General features: G+C 50.8%; 1 protein-coding gene across 4 annotated transcripts in view; it reads left to right on the forward strand.

Annotated features, from left to right (window-relative positions):
- The first annotated feature begins 4,038 nt into the window (after positions 1-4,038).
- The window catches only part of SERINC2 (serine incorporator 2), a 29,904-nt gene continuing 15,597 nt past the window's right edge, over positions 4,039-18,345 (forward strand). Inside the window, exons 1-2 of one of the 4 annotated variants that reach the window (XM_039474139.2) lie at positions 4,039-4,056; positions 8,252-8,302. In XM_039474139.2, coding sequence (XP_039330073.1) covers positions 8,252-8,302 — 51 coding nt within the window. In that variant the 5' untranslated portion in view covers positions 4,039-4,056. Of the gene's footprint in view, positions 4,057-7,641; positions 7,719-8,251; positions 8,303-11,063; positions 11,202-11,467; positions 13,799-18,345 lie in introns of those variants that run through there. The other 3 variants (XM_039474138.2, XM_003937586.3, XM_074380424.1) reach the window with 3 other exon arrangements.

Genomic DNA, 18,345 nt, shown 5'->3' on the forward strand with positions numbered 1-18,345 from the left:
ACTGGGGTGTGGGGGTGAGGACTTGTTTAGGAAGAAGCAGGAAGCCAGAGAATGCCTCTCAACACACACTCATTGTGTGTACTCTGGTAAGTCCTTTCTCCTGTCTTGGCCTCAGTTTCTCCATCTGTTAACTGAGAGAAGGCACTAGATGTATGTGCTTATCTCTTTATTATTCAAGTCAGAGAACTTTAAAAAATTAATTGACAAATACAAATTTATACATTTATGGTGTGCAATGTAACGTTTTGAAATATGTATATATTGACCAGGCATGGCAGTGCATGCCTGTAATCCCAGCACTTTGTAAGGCTGAGATGGGTGGATCACTTGAGCCCAGGAGTTCGAGACCAGCCTGGGCAGCATGATGCGACCCCATTTCTACAAAAAATACAAAAATTAGCTGGCTGTGGTGGCACATGCCTATAGTTCCGGCTACTTGGGAGGCTGAGGTGGGAGGATGGCTTGAGCCTGGGAGGTGGAGGTTGAAGTGGGCTAGGTTGGCACCATTGCACTCTAGCCTGGATGACATAATAAGACCCTGTCAAAAAATAAAATAAAATAAAAATAAATACGTATATATTGTGGAATGGCTAATTGTGCTAAGTATGCATCACCTCACATACTTTTTTTTTTTTTTTGAGACGGAGTTTCGCTCTTGTTACCCAGGTTGGAGTGCAATGGCGCAATCTCGGCTCACCGCAACCTCCGCCTCCTGGGTTCAGGCAATTCTCCTGCCTCAGCCTCCTGAGTAGCTCGGATTACAGGCACGTGCCACCATGCCCAGCTAATTTTTTGTATTTTTAGTAGAGACGGGGTTTCACCATATTAACCAGGATGGTCTCGATCTCTTAACCTTGTGATCCACCCGCCTCGGCCTCCCAAAGTGCTGGGATTACAGGCTTGAGTCGCCGCGCCCGGCCTGTAACTGAGATTTTGTATCTGTTGACCAACATCTCCTCAATCCCTTGGACCCCGCCCAGCCCCTGGTAACCACCGTTCTGCTCTCTGCTTCTATGAGTCCAGCTTTTAAAATTTCATATAAGTAAGATCATGCAGTATTAATCTTTCTGTGTCTGGCTTACTTCACTTAATATCATGCTCTTCAGGTTAATCATATTGTCACAAATGACAGGACAACCTTTTTAAATGTTGTATAGTATTCTATTGTGTGTATATCATAATTTTTTTTTTTTTTTTTGAGATGGAGTTTTGCTCTTGTTCCCCAGGCTTGAGTACTATGGCACAATCTCAGCTCACTGCAACCTCCACTTCCCAGGTTCAAGCAATCCTTCTGCCTCAGCCTCCCAAGTAGCTGGGATTACAGATGCCTGCCACCACACCTGGCTAATTTTTGTATTGTTAGTAGAGATGGGGTTTCACCATGTGAGCCACCGTGCCTGGCCGTCACAATTTCTTTATCCATTCATTCATTGATGGACACTTAGGCTGTTTCCATAGCTTGGCTATTGTGGATGATACTGCAGTGAACATGGGAGTACAGACATCTCTTTGACTTACTGATTTAATTTCTTTTGGATATGTAACCAACATTGGGATTGCTGGATCATGTGGTAGTTCTATTTTTATTTTTTCAGGAGCCTCCATACTGTTTTCTATAATGGCTGTACCAGTGTACATTCCCACCAGCAGTGTGCAAGTGTTCTTGTTTCTCTGCATCCTCACCAACACTTGTCTTTCTTTTTAAACATTTTTTCTTTCTTTTTTTTTTTTTTTTGAGACGGAGTTTCGCTCTTGTTACCCAGGCTGGAGTGCAATGGCGCGATCTCGGCTCACCGCAACCTCCGCCTCCTGGGTTCAAGCAATTCCCCTGCCTCAGCCTCCTGAGTAGCTGGGACTACAGGCACGTGCCACCATGCCCAGCTAATTTTTTGTATTTTTAGTAGAGACGGGGTTTCACCATGTTGACCAGGATGGTCTTGATCTCTCGACCTCATGATCCACCCACCTCGGCCTCCCAAAGTGCTGGGATTACAGGCTTGAGCCACCGCGCCCGGCCTAATTTAAACATTTTTAAAAATTATTTTTTATGAGGCTGGGCATGGTGGCTCACACCTGTAATCCCAGCACTTTGGGAGGCTGAGGCAGGCAGATCACCTGAGGTCAGGAGTTTGAGACCAGCCCAGCCAACATAATGAAACCCAGTCTCTACTAAAAATACAAAATTTAGCCGAGTGTGGTGGCGGGCACCTGTAGTCCCAGCTACTGGAAAGGCTGAGACAGGAGAATTGCTTGAACCTGGGAGATGGAGGTTGCAGTGAGCTGAGACAGTGCTATTGCACTACAGCCTGGGCAACAAGAGCAATACTTAGTCTCAAAGAACGAACAAGCAAACATTTTTTTTATGTTTTACATAAAAAAAAATATATATATATCTCTAATGTTTTTTAGAGATAGAGGCCTCGCCATGTTGCCCAGGTGCTGGTCTTGAACTTCTGGGCTCAAGCAGTCTTCCGGCCTTGGTCTCCAAAAGTGCTGGAGTTACAGGCATGAGTCACTGCACCTAGCCAAGACTTGTCTTTCATCTTATGGGTTTTTTTTTGAGACAGAGTTTTGCTCTTGTTGCCCAGGCTGAAATGCAATGGTGAGATCTCGGCTCACTGCAACCTCTGCCTCCCAGGTTCAAGTGATTCTTCTGCCTCAGCCTGCCGAGTAGCTGAGATTGCACACTATGCATGGCCCACATTTTTAAAAAATAACTCCCCATTCTGCTCTCTTCCCACCCCCTAGAAACAATCATTGTGCTTTCTGGCTCTACAAATTAGACTACTCTGGGTACCTTGTATAAGTGAAATAATACAGTTTTTGTCTTTTTGTATCTGGCTTATTTACTTAGCATAACATTCTCAAAGTTCAGTCATGTCGTAGCATGTGTCAGAATTTCCTGTCTTTTAAGGTTGAATGGTATTGCATTGCATGTATACACATGAGATGGCTATAGAGCTTCCTTCAACTTTTGGGTTGTAGAAGTCTAAATGCCAGGTCTCTGTTGTTCCTCAGGGCAGACTGCTGCCTAGCTTCAGACAGACTTTCTTTCCTGCTTATGTCACTAGAAACTTCCCTGAGCCCAGTGGGCCTAGGAAACCCTGGGGAGGGATCCTGGGAATGAAAGGCTTTGGCTAAACACCTGCTGCCTTCTCTCCTAGGCTTCAGCAGCTGGGTCAGGCTTGGGTGCTGAGCAAGGTTGGGGGAGGTAATGATGGCCTGCAGGGCCTTGGCTGTCCGGATGAAATGGGCCTTGCTCTGAGGCCTGGCCTGATTACAGGGAGCCCTGTGCTTGCCCTCCCTGGGGCCCCGGCCTGGCCGTGCTGCAGCCCCTGTATGCCCAGCTGTTCTGGAGCAGCTGCAAAGGTAGGAGGGGCTGAGGAATTTGGGATAGCAGCTGCCAAAATGCATTGGCTTTGGGGTCTGGCACAAGAGATATAACTCATGGTGAAGCCAGCGAGTTCATGCCGGTTCTCATCTGAGGGCTAACTAGTAGTAACAGTCACTGTTGCTTCAAGTTTTAATACGTTCACCACATACCAGACACTGGACATGAATTATCTCAGTTAATTGTCATACAGCTGTAGGAGGTTGGTATCATTGCCCTGATTTTACAGATGGGCAAGCTGAGGCTTGGAGAGCCTTTCCTGGGTCTGTGCAGTTGGTAAATGGCCCAACTGGAATTGGGCCCCAATTATGTGCTGAAGGCTGGTTTCTTATCCACTGCTTCTGTGCGGTGGGACATTCTTTGGCCAGCTTCTTAGTGGAGAGTGGGTAAGGGGCCAAGATCCCTGTCTTCCCTATATGGGACAGGGGAGCTCCTCCTATAGCTACTTAGGGATTCTGCTTCAAAACATTATTTGAAAGCTACTGTTAATACTTCAACCATTTATTTTAATTTATTTATCTCTCTCTCTTTTTTTTTTTTTAAGGTTAGGTCTCACTCTGTTGCCCAGGCTGGAGTGCAGTGGTGTGATCTTGGCTTATTGCAACCACTACACCCAGGCTCAAGGGATCCTCCCACCTCAGCCTACCAAGTAGGTGAGACTACAGGTGAGCACCACCATGTCTGGCTATTTTTTTGTGTTTTTAGCAGAGATGGGGTCTCGCCCAGGCTGGTCCCAAACTCGTGAGCTCAAGTGATCCATCTGCCTAGGACTCCCAGAGTACTAGGATTTCAGGTGTGAGCCACTGCTCCCAGACTCCACCCATTTATTTTACAGATGGAGAAACTGAGGCCCAGAGAGGGGCAGAGAGCTGTCCAGGGTCACTCTAACAGGGTCAGTGGCTAAGCCAGGCCCTGCCTCTCAGCCACCTGCTGTTTCTGGTGCCCACCTGTCCTCCTGGATTTTATATGTGACCTGCCCAGTCAGGAGGACACTCTGGGGCCTTCCCTGCTGGGTCTACTGGGCCTGGAGCCCATTCTGTAGGAGCCCTGCAGACCTCGGCTGGTGGACAAATGACTGAGGGAGGGAGATGCAGAGATGACAGGCAGTAGGGCCAGAGAGCAGAACTCAGGCTGGATCTCATACCGGCTCTGGGCTGACTTGTTGTGTGGCCTGAGTGACTCCATTCTCTCTAGGGCTCCATTTCTCCATCTGTCCAATGAGGGGATATTGACAGCTTGGGCCCACAGGCACTGAGCAGGGGAGGGTGAATGGTCCTGATGGGAGATATAAATGTATGGGGAGGAAGAAAGGAGCCACTGGGCCCAGGAGGGCTCTGGATAGCCTTTGCCCCATCCTCCTCCAGGAAACAGCCTCCCACACCTTGCTGCTGGCCAGAGGACGCCGCTTGGCCTGAGCGTGTCCAAGCCTCAGATGACAGAGTTCCTGGTCCCCTATGCTGCCCTGGGGCTAGTGGCTGCCCTTCCTCAGTCCTAAGATGTCCGTCTCACCTCAGAGTGGTGCTGGCCCCAGCGGGGCTTGGAGGAGGCTAAGCTCTCTGTGTGGGCACTCACATGAGTATCAGCCTACCCCACCTATATGTGCTCACATCCCTGCAGGTGCACATACATGCAAACCCATACGCACACCCGTAGCAGGCGCTCACAGATGGAGAGAGCCAGGCCACTTCTTTTTTTTTTTTTTTTTTTTTTTGAGATGGAGTTTTGTTCTTGTTGCCCAGGCTGGAGTGCAATGGTGTGAGCTCGGCTCACCGCAACCTTTGCCACCCAGGTTCAAGCAATTCTCCAGCCTCAGCCTTCCAAGTAGCTAAGATTACAGGCATGCGCCACCACACCTGGCTAATTTTGTATTTTTTAGTAGAGACAGGTTTTCTCCACGTTGGTCAGGCTAGTCTTGAACTCCCAACCTCAGGTGATCTGCCCGCTTTGGCCTTCCCAAGTGTTGGGATTACAGACATGAGCCACTGCCCCCGGCCGAGCCAGGCCACTTCTGTCTTTTAAGGCTCCTGGTAATTTAAAAATGAAGAAGGCCTAAATAGGGTGTTCACAACTGTGGTATGTTTTTATCTAACAAATTAATTATTATTATTATTATTTGGGACGGAGTCTAGCTCTGTTGCCTAGGCTGGAGTGCAGTGTTGCAATCTCGGCTCACTGCAACCTTTCCCTCTCAGGTTCAAGCGATTCTGCTGCCTCAGCTTCCTGAGTAGCTGGGATTACAGGTGCCCGCCATCACGCCCAGCTAATTTTTGTGTTTTTAGTAGAGATGGAGTTTCACTGTGTTGGCCAGGCTTGTCTTGAACTTTTGACCTCGTGATTCACCTGCCTCAGCCTCCCAAAGTGCTGGGATTACAAGCGTGAGCCACCGCACCCGGCCAAACTAATGTTTTTTTTTAAAAATACACACATGCACCCACACACATCCAATACAATGTAATTGAGAGACTCACAAGATCATCACAACAATTATAAAAAATGTGATTTCACATTGCTGTGTGGTCCAGTGGTGGGATGTAAGTTTCAAATGGCATGAAGAGCATTCTATTCTTTCCATTTCATCCATGATTCCCTGGAGCTAGACATCCAGCTCACTTTGTGTGCATATTGTATTACGAAAAGTGTCAAGCATCCGGAGGGGTTGAAAGAATGGTACAGTGAGCACCTGTATACTCAGCACCTAGGGGCTACGATTTTGCAGTATCTGCCTTATCACATATCCGTCCCTCTGTCCAACCCTCTATCCATCTCTCCGCACAGCCAGCCCTCTGCCTATCCATCTACCTAGCCATCCATCACTCTCTCCCTCCTTTTCATTCCATCTCATTTTTGGATGCATTTTTGAGGCTTCTGAATGTGAGACCTGGGCCAAATGACACTCTCTTCTCTCCTTTGCAGTAACAGGCCCTGCTACACACACAGGCACACCCCTACCTCTGCATGTAAACCCCATGTGTGTACATACCACATATGACTTACCCATATCCCCACATTTATACATGAATACTCCATGCACATATCCACATAACCACACATGCTCATCTGGGCACATGTACCTAAACAGCCCCGCCTCCACCGCCACCACCAACATCACACACTGCCCACATGTGTGTTCAAGACCCCAGACATCTGTAAGGAAAGCATCTGGAGACCTTTGGGAACCCTCAGACCTGTGGCTCTCGTGGAACTGGTGCCAGGTTCTGGCTCTCTCCTCCACCGTATTTCTGGCAAGTTCCAGAGGCTCCCTTGAGTGACCCACCTCAGCTGTCCTACCTTTTCCACTCTTATCCATCTTCTCTCTCAACCCCTGGCCACTTCCCACAAAGGAAACAAATTCCTTCCAGAGTGTTACTGCATATGGGAAGCAAAGCCCACAGACCATCCACTCCACACGGGCTGGGACTGTGTCTGCCCTGTTCACACTGCATTCCCAGCTCCTCGCCCACTGTGGCCCTCTCTAAGTGTTGATTGGAGAAAAGTCACTGGAGCAGCATAGAGGCAGATACACTGGGCAGCCACAGGAGTACCCCTACCCCACACAGTTACATCCATGCACGCAGAACACCCTGTGTTTGCACATGCTAAGCTTGCCTCACTGTGTGCCTGCACACGTGTGAACACACATTGTTTCTGCTTGTCTTCATACTTTCCAGATAGAGTCCCTTCCAAGACCTGTGGGCTCAACTGCTGGCACGTGAGATCCAGCTGTGGCTCCATGACCACCCAGGGCTCCTGGCTTGGCCCTGAGCATCTGGGCAGCAGGGGTTTAGAGAACAGCTTTGGAATTCCATTCTTCTGAGGAAACCCAGGTTCCATTCTGGCTCTGCACATGATCACTATGCATGCTCCCCATATGATTTATGTACAAGTTGCCTAATCTCTTGGAACATCAATTTCCTTATCTTCTAAATGGGCCAATAGTTCCTACCTTAAATGCATCTTAAAGGAGATAATCTCAGCAGAATGCCTGGCATGTTGTAAGCTCTTAAAAATTCTTGCTGTGAATACGATTATCGTTACATGAGCCTTTGCTCCAAAATCCCATGCACTCTTTTCGAGGAAGGACAACCTTGGTTGGGGGGTGTTTATGGGGAGAGCAGAGTGGATGGTGCAGATGTGAATACCTCTCCCCAGATGCTCCTCCAATCCCAAGCTCTTATTATCCTATATGCATATTCATAAGGGATGGCCTCAGCCCTGCTCTGTAAATGGGTCAGAAGCAGGAAATAGAGGCCAGTGCAGAGGCAGCAAAGCCCCAGGGATAGGAGACTCAAAGCCAGCACATATCTGAGTCCTCATGGATGGAAGGATGGTAAGAAGGGATAGGGTGAGAATGGACAGGAGGCACTGGGGCTGGGGCAGGTGTTTGTTCCTGTGTTGCAGATTTGAAAACTCAGGCCCGATGAGATCAGATTAGAGAATGTTGGGGTGGGTGGTCCAAGAAGTCAGAGCCTGCTTTCTTTGGGAACTAGAGAGTTGAGCATCTGTCTGGGCTGGGTGATGGACACAGGGCAATGGACCAAATGACCCCTATATGTTTCTTTCAAGGGACATGGTTTACATGGCATTGGGTGGAGGAGCAGAATCCTAATTCCAGCCCTCCAGTGAGGCTTACAGTGATTGGGTGACTTGCCAGTATCACATAGCTGCCAACTTTGACCTTACTTTTGGGGGTATGAGAGACAGAGCTATTCTGGCCCCATGCAGGAGACTCAAGGCTGGGAGTAAAGGCTGATGGGCTGGCCAGGGTACCAAGAAATGAAACTGTTTATCTATGTCCTCATTTCATCTCCTCAGTAGTCCCCCGAGATATCTGGAGCAAAATATCTTATCTTTATTTTACAGATGAGAAGCGTGAGGCTGAGAGAGGAGGAGTCACCAGGACCCAGCCACACAGTGAGTTATGTCCTCCATGCCCGGCATGCGAGAGCCCAGCTGGCCTTGGCCTTGGGCAGGCAGGAGGCCAGGACAGTGGCAGCACATTACCTTGCTCTGAAAATGTTAGCCTGAAGCCAGAGTGGCTGTCCCTTTACACATGCAGTCAGCTTAATCCCTCGTTCCTTGCAGATAACTGCTTATTTCTTAGAATGCTTTCTCAGATGCTCATTCTGGCTCTGTGAGATTGAACAGAATAGCCCTCCCTATTTCAGGGAAGGGGATGGATGGGCGCCCTTTCTGAGGTGAAGTGGCCCCCCAAGGATGGCATAGGGCATGGGGACATGGGGCATGTTCTGTGGCAGAACAGGAATCCCAGGGGTCACTCTTCTTGGTCTTGGGTGCTTTCTCCTGTTCCAGGTCATGGATAGGGAGGGGATGTGGAATGAAAAATTCAGCTCTTGGAGCAGAAGTGTCCAAGGGAGCTGGCCCTGGGATGGGAGCATGTGAGGAGGGCTCACTTCAGACTGCTCGGTGATATTTCAGTGTAAAGGTTTTCTGTGCAGAAGATGACCATGTAGGGGCTGCTTTCGGATCAGAATGTCAGTTACAGCAAAAGGAGGAAAGTGGATTTATGGTAAAAGTTCAGACATTCATCCAGCAAGCATTCACTGCCTGACTGTGCCAGGCCCTGTACTGTGCTCCGGGCAGGAGAGGGGGTGGCCAGAGAGCAGACCGTTCTTGGGTGGGTCACAGTCTCCTAAAGGCTTTGGGCTAGGCAAGGACTGAAATATTACTGGACAGAAGAATAGGAAGACTAGATATTGTCACCTGCACTTTTCTAAGGGAAGCAGTAGGACATCAGGGTGAAAGCCAGCCTGGGTGGCCCTCCAGCTCTGCTGCTTCTGAGCTGTGTAGCCTCAAGCAACAGTAACAATAACCACAGTGATCATAGTCAATGTTTATTCAATGCATGGTTTAGGTTTAGCGTGTCACAACTTCTTTGTGCCTTGGTTTCCTCATCTGTAAACTGGAGTGAGTGTGGAATTAATCAACTTCTCAGGGCTGTTGTGGGGCTTAAATGGTACCATGGGGGAAAGTTGGGCATGTGCTTGGGTTGTTTGTGAGGCCATAAAGGAGGCCCATGTTGTTTGGAAGCTTGGGGGAATCACAAGGATGTTCATTTCTAATGGAGGCAGGTAGTGGGTTAGGGGTGATGGTGGTGGCTCTCTTCACTGAGAGGTATGGCATGTGAGCAAGCTTCAAAGGGGAGAAAGAGGGATAAGAAGAAGGACCTTCAAGAGGAGGGCATCTGCCAGGTGCAGTGACTTACATCTGGAATCCCAGCACTTTGGGAGGCCAAGGCAGGAGAATTGCTTAAGCCCAAGAGTTCGAGACCAGCCTGGGCAACATAAGGAGACCTCATCTCTACAAAAAATTTTTTAAAAAATTAGTCAGGCATAGTAGTATGCACTGCTGGTCCCAACTACTTGAGAGGCTGAAGGGGGAGGATGACCTGAGGTCCAGAAGACTGAAGCTGCAGTGAGCCATGATTGGGCCACTGTGTTCCAGCTTGGGTGATAGTGAGACCCTGTCTCAAAAAATAAATAAATAAAATAAAAAAGAAGGGGGCATTGTGTGGGCAAAAGTGCGGAGGAGGGAAAGTGTAGGGTGTGTTTGTTGAACAGTCCTCGTGGAATATTAATGGCTAAGCCTGGCGCCTAGTGAATCACCCAAGAATGCAGTGAACCCAGCTCTTTGGCCCTGGGGCCAGCTTCGAGGCATAGAGCCTTCTTTTCCCTAACATTATCTTGTCCAGAGGTGGCTGAGGACAGGACTGAAGGGAGAGTAATTACAGAGCGCTACTTCTGAGTCTCTCACACCTACCCCTGGAGAGCCATCTGCCAGGAATGTGGCTTCCCCTCCCTGCCTTCTGACCTCCTTAGTGAGGGACCAGAGTTTGGGCATCCCTAGGGAGTGATAAGCCACCAAGCACGGGTGGCTGTGGGCAGTGTGTGGCTCCCAGCAGGCTGCTGGGAGTCAGTGGAGTTTGAAGAACAGATGGAGAGAAGGGAGGATGCTTTTAGAGTGAGAGGCTGGGGTCTTAGAAGAAGCAGTAGGTGGGCATGGTGGCATGCACCTGTAGTCCCAGCTACTCAGGAGCCTGAAGCAGGAGGATCACTTGAGCCCAGGAGGTCAAGGCTGCAATGAGCTATGATTGCACCACTGCACTCCAGGCTGGGTGACAGAGCAAGACCCTGTCTCTTAAAAAAGAAGAGGAAAACAGTGAACGATAGGAGCTTACGTTTGTCAAGCATCTACCATGTGTTGTAACCACCCTATGAGGTATGTATCCTCACTTTACAGACCGGGAAACTGAGGCTCAGAGAGGTGCAGTGACTTGCCAAAGTTTCTTTATCCAATCATTCAGCATTCAACTTCAGCACCTACATATTGCGATGAGGCTTTTCGCCAAGCACTGAGGAGTTAGCGGTGACCAGCTCTTGGCTTCTGTCCTGAAGGGTGACAGTGTCCTGAGGTCGCACGGGCTCAAACCGAGGTCGATTTCCGAACGCTCGCCTTGGAGCAGGATGTGAGCCCGGGCCAGGGTTGGGTCAGGTTGCGTGGCTCGCGTGGCCGCGGGAATTTCCCACCTTCCTTTTCCCCTAGGGTTCCGCCCCACGCACCTGCCCCAGGTGAGTCCGGGGAGGCCCCGAGCGCCTCCGGAAATCGTCGAGTAGCTTCGGCAGGTGGGGCGGGGCCGAGGCGGGGCGGGGCGGGGCCGGGGCCGGGGAGGGGCCAGGCCCCGCACCCGGATCCCGAAGTCCGCGCCCAGCGCCCTGCGCCCCGCGCCCCACGCCGGGCGCCCGAAGCCGCCGCCATGGGGGCCTGCCTGGGAGCCTGCTCCCTGCTCAGCTGCGTGAGTCCCGCCCGCGCGCGCCGCCCGTTCCTGCTGCGGGCCCGCACTTTCTTCTGTTCTGCTCCGAGTAGTTTCTTCTTTTTCCTTCCTGCGAACTTGACTTTCTGGGCCGGCGCCCCGCCTGCTCGCCCTCCCGGGCTCTCTCTCGGCACCTCGATCCCGCTGCCCCCGTCCCCTTGCCTCTCCCCGGACGGCGGGCGCCGGGCAGCTGCGGTCCCGGCTCGGGTTTCCGCGGGGGAGGGCGGGGCGCGCGGGCGGGAGGGGAGTGCCCTCCGGGACCTGGGGAGACTGAGCTTGGAGCCCGGGGTCGGGGCAGCTGTGCGGGCCCTCGTCGCCCACCTGGGGCGGTCCTCGGGGTGGCCTCTGTCCCCGTCCCGGACGCCCTGGTGCCGCGCGTGGTCGGCCGTGCCGGTCGCTCCTGCCGAGTGCCCCGCCCGGGCCCTCTGGCCGCCTGCCCGTCAGTCTGTCTGTTTTTGTCGCTCGGGCCCGGCCTGTCAGTTCCTATTTGTCTGGTGCGCGTCTCCGTCCGTCGTTCGTCCGACTGTCTTTGTCCGTCTGCTGTCGTCCGTCCCTCAGTCTCTCTGCGGCCCCGTCGGCTGTCCTGTCTGGCTCGCGCTGCCTCTCAGCCACTTTCCCAGCTCGCCTGGAACCTTCTGGGCCCCGCGCGGAGACTGGGATGGGAGGGGAGGGAGCCCCGGACTTTCTTAGCCGCCCGCGAGTGAGGCGGGTGCGGGTCGTCACGGACCACCGGGCGGGCTCTGGGTTGGGAGAACGGAATCGAGGGAGGTGCCGGTGTGCGCGGGGAGTGACCGGTCGCGGGTTCGGGACCCGGGAGGGGCGGCCAGCCTCTGCTTTGTGACTGCAGCCGCAGAAGGGAGGGGCTCCAGCCAGACCCCGGTTGGGAGGCCCGTTCTCCCTTCCCTTTCCCCAGCCCCCTCTCCTTCCCTCTTTCCCTCATTAAATCTGAGGTTCATTCAGGCAGCCCCCTCCCCCTCTGGCCCCACACAAAGAGGCCCTGAGAGGGAGAAGGGGGCTCCAGCGGCTGCTGAATCTCAGTACTCGCTTTCCTTTGTCCCTGACGGGTGTGTGTGTGTGTGTGTGTGTGTGAGAGAGAGAGAGAGAGAGAGAGAGAGGTGGGGGGCGTGTAGGGGAGAGCTTGGGGTCTAGAGATTTAATTCACAGCCATTTTCTGAGAATGAGATCAGCATAGACAGCACAGAGAGACTAGAGAGCCTCTTGCCTCACTGGGTGTCCATTTCCCGTGTGTGTGTGTGTGTGTGTGTGTGTGTGTGTACGGGTGCATGTGCAGAAGGAAGAATCAAGCTGGTGCCTGAAATCCCTCCGAGCCCAAAGAATTCAAGGTTTAGGCCAGGTTTCTGCCCGCAGGGTTTGCTTCCTGGTGAGGGAGGCAGAGCTTTCACAGTGGACCTGGTTTCCATCTGGTTGCACCAGCTGGGACACAGGCCCTCCTGGGCTGGCTTGGGGGTGTTGAGGGGCAGCCTGCCAGCCAGCCATGTGTGCCTTGGTCTCCCCATCTGTCAGTCGAGGACGGTCACAGGGCCTTTCTCACAATGCTGTTGGGAGATGAAACAGCTCCTGGCACATCGTGAGTGCTCCCTGTGGGAATTATTGCTAACATCAAGGAAAGGTGGGTGGAGAATTCCATTTGGAGACAATGCAAAGCCAAGTGCCGGTCCCTGAGTCACAGCATTCTACAATGCTGAGAGCAGACAGGTCTGCTCAAACCATCTGTTTACAGGTGAGAAGACTGCACCCAGAGAAGTTCGCTGACTTGCCTAAGGTTGCACAGGGAAAGGACGGAGAACTGCACAGTTAGGAGCAACGTCTGATTCCTGGTCCAGGCCTCTGCCCACACCTTCTCTCCCTTCCCCACATCCTGGCTACTTGAGGCACAGGGTTGGTCTTTGGTAGAATTGGGAGGTAACTTAGTGAGTAATATCAGCAAGGGACCTGCCCCACCCTTCAATGCCATCCCTTTGGTGTTCTGGCCTCTGACATTTACTGAGGTTCTGGCCTCTAACATTTACTGAGCCAGGTACTGTTCCAAGCCCCTCACATGCCATCTCACTGGTTCACCCCACCTCCTCCACCCTGTGACGCGTTAGCCCATTTTACGGATAACTATCCCAACAGGAAGCATGGAGCTGTCCAGCAGTGGCTCAGGCCCCACATTGTAGTGAACACTGGTGTGTGTGTGTGTGTGTGTGTGTGTGTGTGTGTGTGTGTGTATAAAACCTCCTTTCATTTAATCCTCACAAAGACCCCACTGGGGTAGTTAATAATTGTTCCCATTTTACAGATGAGGAAACTGGCTCAGAGAGTGAAGGTGACTTCTCCATAGCCACACAGCATTAAGTGATGCAGTTGGGCACTACCAGACACCAGTACCATCCTGTTGTAGTGAAGAGTTGCTATGCAGGAGTGAAGTTCTATGAGGGGTTTCTGGGCAACTTTAGGGGGATTTTTTTGCATGGATGGGTCAGTGGAGGAAGACTTTTGTACCCTCCCAGCTGTGACTCATCTGCTGATTGTCGTTCTCAGCACTGGAACTGGGCTGAAGGTGAACTGGGCTAAAGGTAGGTCCTGCCTTGCATGGGGAAGTAAGATGGGTACACAGGGGATGGAGCCACCAAGCCCGCACATGATGACTCAGCCAGTCTGCAAATATTTTGGGAGGGTCTCGTACATCCTAGGGAGTGTGAAATGCCTGTAGGTCAGACCACTGCACTCATATCCTAGCTTTGCCTCTTCTCATCTCTGTGACTGTGGGCAGTCACGTGGCCCATCCCCTCGTCTGTAAGGTCGAGAGAACAATGGTGTCTATCCCTTAGCCTGTTGTGAAGATTAAATGGGACTGAGCTTAGCACAGCTGCATATTTAGCAGGAAGCTGGCATGCAGCAGCCCAAAAACATCCCACAGTGGTACAAGACTCAAGACCACATGCAAGGAAGTGCTGAAGCCAGTGAGACCCAGGGCTGCCTAAATGTAGAGCCTGGGCTCTGAGCCACTATACTGTCCTGCTCCAGGAGACCATTTTACAGATGAGGAAACTGAGTCCCAGGGAGGGGAGGAGAGCCTTGCCTGAGGTCAGACTACAAGTTGTGGACAAGTCAGCATTAGGACTTGCGTTCTTGGCACTGCATGGGGGAAGTAAGTGTACCTTGGGACATTTCTGGCTGACCTCGGCTGTGTTTTGACTAGTCCTGGGTGGCTCAGCCAGTTATGGAGTTGTTCGTGAAGGCAGCAAGCTGCATTCTTACTGGGGCCAATTTTGTATTTTTTTAATTGTGACGAAATATATGTTAAAAAGTTTACCCTTTTAACCTTTTATTTTAGTCTTTAAAGAGTTTGTAATTTATTTTATTTTACTTTATATATTTTCATGAGACGAAGTCTTGCTCTGTTACCCAGACTGAAGTGCAATGGCACCATCTTGGCTCACTGCAACCTCTGGCTTCCAGGTTCAAGTGATTCTCTCGCCTCAGCCTCCCTAGTAGCTGGGATTACCAGTGTGTGCCACCATACCCATCAAAATATTGTATTTTTAGTAGAGATGGAGTTTCACCATATTGGCCAGACTGGTCTTGAACTCCTGACCTCAAGTTATCCGCCCACCTTGGCCTCTCAAAGTGTTAGGATTACAGGCATAAGCCATTGTGCCAGGCCTGTAATTTATTTTAGAAGACATGTATATTGAAATGGAGATCTAGGCCAGGTGCAGTGGCTCACATCTGTAATCTCAGCACTTTGGGAGGCCGAGGCAGGTGGATCACCTGAGGTCAGGAGTTCAAGACCAGCCTGGCCAACATGGTGAAACCCTACCTGTAATAAAGATACAAAAGTTAGCCAGGCATGGTGGCGGGTGCCTATAATCTCAGCTACTCGGGAGGCTGAGGCAGGAGAATCACTTGAGCCTGGGAGGCGGAGGTTACAGTGAGCCGAGACTGTTCCACTGTACTCCAGCTCGGGCAACAGAGCGAGACTCTATCAAAAATAATAATAAAAGCTAAGTGTGGTGGCTCATGCCTGTAATCCAAGCACTTTAGGAGGCTGAGGTGGGTGGATCACCTGAGATCGGGAGTTGGAAACCAGCCTGACCAACATGAAGTAACTCCATCTCTACTAAAAATACAAACATAGCTTGGCGTGGTGGCACATGCCTGTAGTCCCAGCTACTCAGGAGGCTGAGACAGGAGAATCACTTGAACCCGAGAGGCAGAGACTGCAGTGAGCCAAGATCCTGCCATTACACTCCAGCCTGGGCAAAAAGACTGAAATGTTGTCTCAAAAAAATAAAAATAAAATAAAATGGAGCTCAAATAAATACAGCCCTAATAAAAATTAACCCCAAATGAAGGCATTGTCAGGAGTAGTGCCAGCTAAGGCACACACACAGTAACTCTAGAGGGTCTTACTGTCAGCCCTCGTCTGGATTACTGAAAACAACCCCGACTCTCCTCTCTTCTCTCTTCCCTGAAAGAGACCACACATCACCCCCTTGACCTTTCTTTTTGTGGTCAAAGTGATGTTTCTAAAATGCAAATCTGCTGTCATTCCTCTTCTTTCGCAATCATTCCCCGTTGCTTTCAGGTTGAAGTCCAGACTCCCTGGTATGGTGTATGGGACGTTGGCCGCCACCTCCATGACCTCTCCAGCTTCTCTCACCCTTTCAGCTCCCCTGGAAATACAGTGTCCCTGTAGCTCTGCGTGTGTCATTCTCTTTGCTGGGAATACCCTTCTTCCCTCTTCAGCTGGCTGACTTCCTGCTCTTCTTTAAAAACTCTGTGCCCCCTCCTTTTTAAAAACATTAAGGAAAAAGATACATAACATAAAATGTACCGTTTTTAACAATTTTTAAGTGTAGCGTTAAGTACATTGACACTGTTAATGCAGTCATCACCACCATCCTTCTGCAGAACCTTTCCATCTTCCCAGACTGAAACTCCCACTAAACAGCAACTCCCCAGCCCCTGACAACCACCATTCCACCACCTTTTTCTATGAGTTTGGCTACTCTCTCCATCTAAGTGGAGTCACACAATATTTGTTCTTTGGTGTCTGGCTTATTTCACTTTGCATAATGCCCTGTGGGTTCCTCCTTGTGTCAGAATTTCATTCCCCCCCCCCCCCGTTTTTGTTTGTTTGTTTGTTTTTGTTTTTTTTTTTTTTTGAGATAGAGTCCTGCCCTGTCACCCAGGCTGGAATGCAGTAGCGCAATCTCTGTTCACTGCAATCTCCACCTCCGAGGTTCAAGCAGTTCTCTTGCCTCAGCCTCCCTAGTAGCTGGGACTACAGGCACACACCACCACACCCGGCTAATTTTTCTGTATTTTTAGTAGAGACAGGCTTTCACCATGTTGGCCAGGCTGGTCTTGAACTCCAGACCTCAGGTCATCCTCCTTCCTTGGCCTCCCAAAGTGCTGAGATTACAGATGTGTGCCCCCACACTCAGCCTCATTCCTTTTTAAGAACGAATAATATTCCATTGTATGGAATTTTGTTTGTCCATTCATCTCATCCACCAATGGACATCTAGCTTGTTTTCACCTGATGGCTACTGTGAATAATTCTATGAACATGGGTCTTTAAATATCTGAGTCCCTGCTTCATTTCTTTTGGATATATATCAGAATTGGAGGGCCGCTTTTATTTTATTTGAGACGAAGTCTTGCTCTGTCACCCAGGCTGGAGTGCAGTGGCGCTATTCGGCTCACTGCAACTTCTGCCTCCCAGGTTCAAGCGAGTCTCCTGCTTCAACCTCCTGAGTAGCTGGGATTAAAAGTGCCCGCCACCACGCCCAGCTAATTTTTGTATTTTTAGTAGAAACGGGTTTCACCATGTTGGCAGGGTGGTCTCAAACTCCTGACCTCAAGTAATCTGCCAGTGTCGGCCTCTCAAAGTTCTATGATTACAGGCATGAGGCACCACACCCAGATGGCCAGTTTGTTTTAAACAGAAAAATTCAAAACTGTCACCCAGCCCTCAGCTGCCTCCCCTACCCACCTAGCACCCTACGAGTGGTTCTAAGAACTTCTGTCCCTGGCTCTAAGGACAACCAGGAGACAATGTGAATGACTGACTCAGTGACAGCCTGTTCACATAATGCCAAACCACTCACAGCTCCAGAGCCATCTGCCTTGCCTCGAGAGGTAGTGAGCTCCTTGTCAGTGGCAGTATGCAAGCAGCAAAGGATGGCCAGATGCTTCTAGGTGGTTCTTCATTGGAAAGAGAATGGATTGGTTGAATGCCAAGGAACCTTGTAGCTGTAGGACTCTAAGGCTAGGGGCTTCTTAAATCCTGACTTCTCCATTCTGAGAACCTGGGCTGGTGCCAAGATTCAGCCACTGTAAGTGTTCTGGGGCTTTTCCGATGCTGCCCTTGAGTGTGTCCGCAGGGAGAGGGGAGTGGTTGTAATTGTAGTGTGGGAACAGCCTTATGGTCAGCCTTCCTTTCACATGCATCACGAGTTTATTCCATGTTGCTCTGGAGCAGGCGTCCCCAAACTATGGCTGGCCTGTGGGCCGCATGCGGCCCCCTGAGGCCATTTATCTGGCCCCCCGCCGCACTTCAGGAAGGGGCACCTCTTTCATTGGTGGTCAGTGAGAGGAGCACAGTATGCGGCGGCCCTCCAACAGTCTGAGGGACAGTGAACTGGCCCCCTGTGTAAAAAATCTGGGGACGCCTGCTCTGGCATCTTTCTGCCTTTGTAGCATTCCGTGGAGTGAAAGGGCCACGGCTGTCCCCAGGTGTTAGGCATTTAGGTTATTTGTAGTTTCTTTTTTTTTTTTTTTTTTTTTTTGAGACGGAGTTTCTCTCTTGTTACCCAGGCTGGAGTGCAATGGCGCGATCTCGGCTCACCGCAACCTCCGCCTCCTGGGCTCAAGCAATTCTCCTGCCTCAGCCTCCTGAGTAGCTGGGATTACAGGCACGCGCCACCATGCCCAGCTACTTTTTTGTATTTTTAGTAGAGACGGGGTTTCACCATGTTGACCAGGATGGTCTCGATCACTTGATCTCGTGATCCACCCGCCTCGGCCTCCCAAAGTGCTGGGATTACAGGCTTGAGCCACTGCGCCCGGCCTTATTTGTAGTTTCTTAAGACTCCAATAGGCTCACAAAACC

The sequence above is a fragment of the Saimiri boliviensis genome, chromosome 11, assembly GCF_048565385.1.
Source record: "Saimiri boliviensis isolate mSaiBol1 chromosome 11, mSaiBol1.pri, whole genome shotgun sequence".
NCBI lineage: Eukaryota > Metazoa > Chordata > Mammalia > Primates > Cebidae > Saimiri > Saimiri boliviensis.